The sequence below is a fragment of the Phocoena sinus genome, chromosome 9 (assembly GCF_008692025.1).
Source record: "Phocoena sinus isolate mPhoSin1 chromosome 9, mPhoSin1.pri, whole genome shotgun sequence".
Lineage (NCBI taxonomy): Eukaryota > Metazoa > Chordata > Mammalia > Artiodactyla > Phocoenidae > Phocoena > Phocoena sinus.
The window spans coordinates 92,327,676-92,332,186 of record NC_045771.1 but is presented as its reverse complement, the minus strand read 5'-3'; the positions used below and the strand labels follow the sequence as shown (position 1 = coordinate 92,332,186).

The following is a 4,511-nucleotide window of genomic DNA, read 5'->3' as shown; positions in this document are numbered from 1 at the left end:
CTAGAGCAGTTATTGTCAAGAGGAAGCAAGCAACAGGCATTATTATTACATCAAAACCAAATGATAAGATTTCATCTTTTGCATCCTGCCACACTGTTATTTCAACAACTGGAGTGTCAATTCAGTTCAAGAATCACAAATTATTGGAATTGGAAGAGACCAAAAACATCACCCTCTCCTCTCATTTTGAGGCTGGGGAAATGGGGGCCTTGCAAGGAGGAGTCGCTTGCTTAAAAACACCAAGCATATTAGGAATACAATTGGAAAAACAAGTTTCCTGCCTTGCATTCCAGGGCACTTTCATTCATCACGCTGAGTCTGCTGTTAACAGACATCACTTACTGGGGCTCCGTTGCAGGGAACTATAACATGGATGACATATCTCCTATGGCCAAAAGGGGGTGCCAGAAGTTAGCGTAAGTGAATGCATCCAAATACTACTGCACTTTGTAAGCAGGAAGCACGAATTGAGAACAGATCCGATGTACAGTAACCCCACGGTTTGCATTAAAATGAAACAGTCCAGTGAGGAGACAAAGTAATTCCTGAATCGTAAACAGCCAGGCATGGTACTTAGGGCACAGGCTCTGGAGACTGGCTGACTTGGCTCAAATTCTTGGTGTGTCTTTATTCCCTAGGCAAGCTCGAGTAAGTTACTTAACCTCTCTAAGCCTCTGTTTCATCTGTAAAATGGGCCTAAGTATGCTTTTATGCTTGCAAAGGAGGGATAAGTATGTACAATGTTTCACATTCAATAAAGGGTATTTGTTATCATTTAATGGATCAACGATTTCTGTTACAACCTCAAGAAAATTAGGCTTTTTAAAAGACCATCAACTATTAAATCAAAAGTGTTAGAAGAAATTTCTTTTACTTTTTGAGGTCAACCACGTTAATGAATGTAGGTTCTTCAAGAATATCTTATAGGGCTTCCCTGGTGGCGCAGTGGTTGAGAGTCCGCCTGCCGATGCAGGGGACACAGGTTCGTGCCCCGGTCCGGGAGGATCCCACATGCCGCGGAGCAGCTGGGCCCGTGAGCCATGGCCGCTGGGCTTGTGCGTCCGGAGCCTGTGCTCCACAACGGGAGAGGCCACAACAGTGAGAGGCCCGCGCACAGCAAAAAAAAAAAAAAAAAAAAAAGAATATCTTATAGTCTTTGTGTGTTGGTGTGTGAGAGTTATTCCTGAGTTTCCGTAATATTTCTGAAATTTTCTTCATGGTCCCTTGCATATTATAATTTTAAAAGACATCATATATATATATATATGTGTGTGTGTGTATGTGTGTGTGTGTATATATATATATATATATATATATATACACACACACACACACATATATATCACCTTTATGTATTGAACAGATGTTGGCACAGGCTTTGTAATTTGTTAGACTTGGGTTTGAATCCAGGCTCCATTACCTACTTCTTAAATGACCCTGAGCAGAATGGTCATCATTTAAAAATCTGCAAATAATAAATGCAGGAGAGGGTGTGGAGAAAAGGGAACCCTCTTGCACTCTTGGTGGGAATGTAAATTGATACAGCCACTATGGAGGACAGTATGGAGATTCCTTAAAAAACTAAAAATAGAACTACTATATGACCCAGCAATCCAACTACTGGGCATATACCCTGAGAAAACCATAATTCAAAAGGATACATGTACCCCAATGTTCATTGCAGCACTATTTACAATAGCCAGGACATGGAAGCAACCTAAGTGTCCATCAACAGATGAATGGATAAAGAAGATGTGGCATATATATACAATGGAATATTACTCAGCCATAAAAAGAAAGGAAATTGAGTTATCTGTAGTGAGGTGGATGGACCCAGAGACTGTCATACAGAGGGAAGTAAGTCAGGAAGAGAAAAACAAATGCCATATGCTAACACATATATATAGAATCTAAAAAAAAAAAAAAGGTTATGAAGAACATAGGGGTAAGACAGGAATAAAGACACAGACATAGAGAATGGACTTGAGGACACGGGGAGGGGGAAGTGTAAGCTGGGGTGAATTGAGAGAGTGGCATGGACATATATACACTACCAAATGTAAAATAGATAGCTAGTGGGAAGCAGCTGCATAGCACAGGGAGATCAGCTCGGTGCTTTGTGACCACCTAGAGGGGTGGGATAGGGAGGGTGGGAGGGAGACTCAAGAGGGAGGGGATATGGGGATATATGTATACGTATAGCTGATTCACTTTGTTATAAAGCAGAAACTAACACACCACTGTAAAGCAGTTATACTCCAATAAATATGTAAAAAAAAAAAAGATCCCGAGCAGATGAAATGTTTTAAGATTCTGATTCTCTCATCTGTCAAATGTGGTTGAATATAAGTACTTTGAAGTATTATTACAAGGATTAAAATGTTATAAGAATTAAATGGTACTTAAGACCAACTTAGATAGTATTTATTTAAAAAACAAACAACTTGACACAATCCCTGGCACAGGGTGGACAGCATAACCAGAGTAAACACCATTGTTCCCATTTACAGTGACTTGCCCAAGGACACACATCCTTCAAGTGGCAGTTCTTGGATTCCAGCTGTCATTCTATCTTTTCCAAAGCAATATAGCCTCACAGAATTACAGGGTCTCATGTCGGACTCTGCAAATGTCCCTATTTGGTGACTCTGTCCTGAGAAGGACCATCTCCCCTCAGCCCACTGTTGATGGGGTTACGTTGCTGTCTGTCCAGAGAGCCGGGGACCCCAGGCAGAGCCCCAGGACGGGACCATTCACCTGACAAGGAAGTCTGGAAGGCTGGCAGCCACGTGGAGTTTATCTGAGCCAGCAGTGTCCCCTCCTTTCGTCTGAACCTATCAGAACCTGTCGCTTTCAAATGAAACCTTCTGATGATCCAGAGACTAAACCCTTAATTTCTTAAAAATACCCTAAACAGGTGAAATATCTTGGGGTTAGAGAAAGAAAACCAGACTGAAAGGAAACTCAGGAATCCAGAAAGAGGAAATCCTGTTTCACAGACGAGAGACTGGGATTTGATATATCATCCAGGTAGCCAAGGGGGAAGACATAAACCTGAAATTTAAATGGAAGCAAACAAACTGGAATGGAGTCTCCAGACCCTGAAGGTGGTCAGTAGCACCCTATGCTGTAGGTGTTTGTGGGTAACTGAGCAGATGTAAGCAGACAGATGAACCGAAGTCTCTCCAGCTGGTTACAGAAGTTCTCTGTGGGCCCAATGATGCATAACCCAGCCCAGATCACCCTCCTTCTTTCCTCACCAGCTCTGGCCTGCCACCTCTCTGGGGTTATGGAGGATTTCTTCTGCAAAAGGCAGTGGGAGAAAAGAGAGAATAAATACCACGATCACGGCATTGTCACCCCATCTCCCCATTAGACAGCTCTCCACAGTTAGATGCCCTATCTTTGCATCTTTATTACACCCAAAGAACTTAGCATAATGCCTTGCACGTCATGGCAGATTCATGAATACCGCTTGGAAAAATGAGTCCCGTCAGAGTTCTAAGGTGGCCGTCTGTGTGGTCTATAGTAAGCAGGAGGAGTTGAACTACTGACTTGGAGTGGATGTAATAGCAGGTGGTGAGAAACACTCCTTCACAATGAGGAAAGAGCCGTGTCACCGTCACCAATAGGAAGTTAGACTTGATTGACTCAGCCAAGCCCCACTGGTCTGAAACAATTCTCAGCAGCGCTTCCAGGCTGTCCTCGGGGAGAGCACAGTTCCTGCAGACATGCCGTCGCTGTTCCACCTGCTCACTCTGACAGTCCTTGGGGCTTGTAAGTTGTTTTCTTCCCCTAATAGCCTTTGACCAATATTCTCTAATTTTGTCATTTTAAAAAATTCCAAGGTTCTGGTTTATTTACTCTCCTCCTTTTTTTCCAGTATGTGTGTATGGTGCAGGTCATCTAGAGCAACCTCAACTCTCCAGTACCAAAACGCTGTCAAAAACAGCCCGCCTGGAATGCGTGGCATCTGGTATAACCATTTCTAAAATGTCTGTATATTGGTATCAAGAAAGACCTGGTGAAGCCATGCAGCACCTGCTACACATTTTATCTAACAACACCGTCAGAAGAGAATCAGACGTTACACTGGGCAAGTTTGAGGCAGACAAGAAACCCGAAACTTCTACGTCGACCCTCACCATTCACAATGTACAGGAACAAGACGCGGCCACCTACTATTGTGCCCTCTGGGAAGCGCACAGTAGCAGACATTAGAGTCACGTCATTCAATAAATGATCCTTGGGTTTCTTTTTTTTAACATCTTTATTGGAGTATAATTGCTTTACAGCGGTGTGTTAGTTTCTGCTTTATAACAAAGTGAACCAGCTATACATGAACATATATCCCCATATCTCCTCCCTCTTGCGTCTCCCTCCCACCCTCCCTATCCCACCCCTATAGGTGGTCACAAAAATCATTGGGTTTTCATTCACTATTGTGAGTTAGGAAACCACAGTTACCACCTGTATGCTTCTGTACAGTTTTCTAGATCAACTTTTATATA

The 4,511-nt window shown here is 42.8% G+C and overlaps 1 gene segment (V, D, J or C); it reads left to right on the top strand.

Moving 5' to 3' along the window:
- The first annotated feature begins 3,341 nt into the window (after positions 1 to 3,341).
- Positions 3,342 to 4,267, top strand: LOC116759198. The segment is given in 2 exon segments: positions 3,342 to 3,777; positions 3,884 to 4,267. Coding segments are annotated over 2 exon segments (384 nt in total).
- The last annotated feature ends 244 nt before the right edge of the window (positions 4,268 to 4,511 follow it).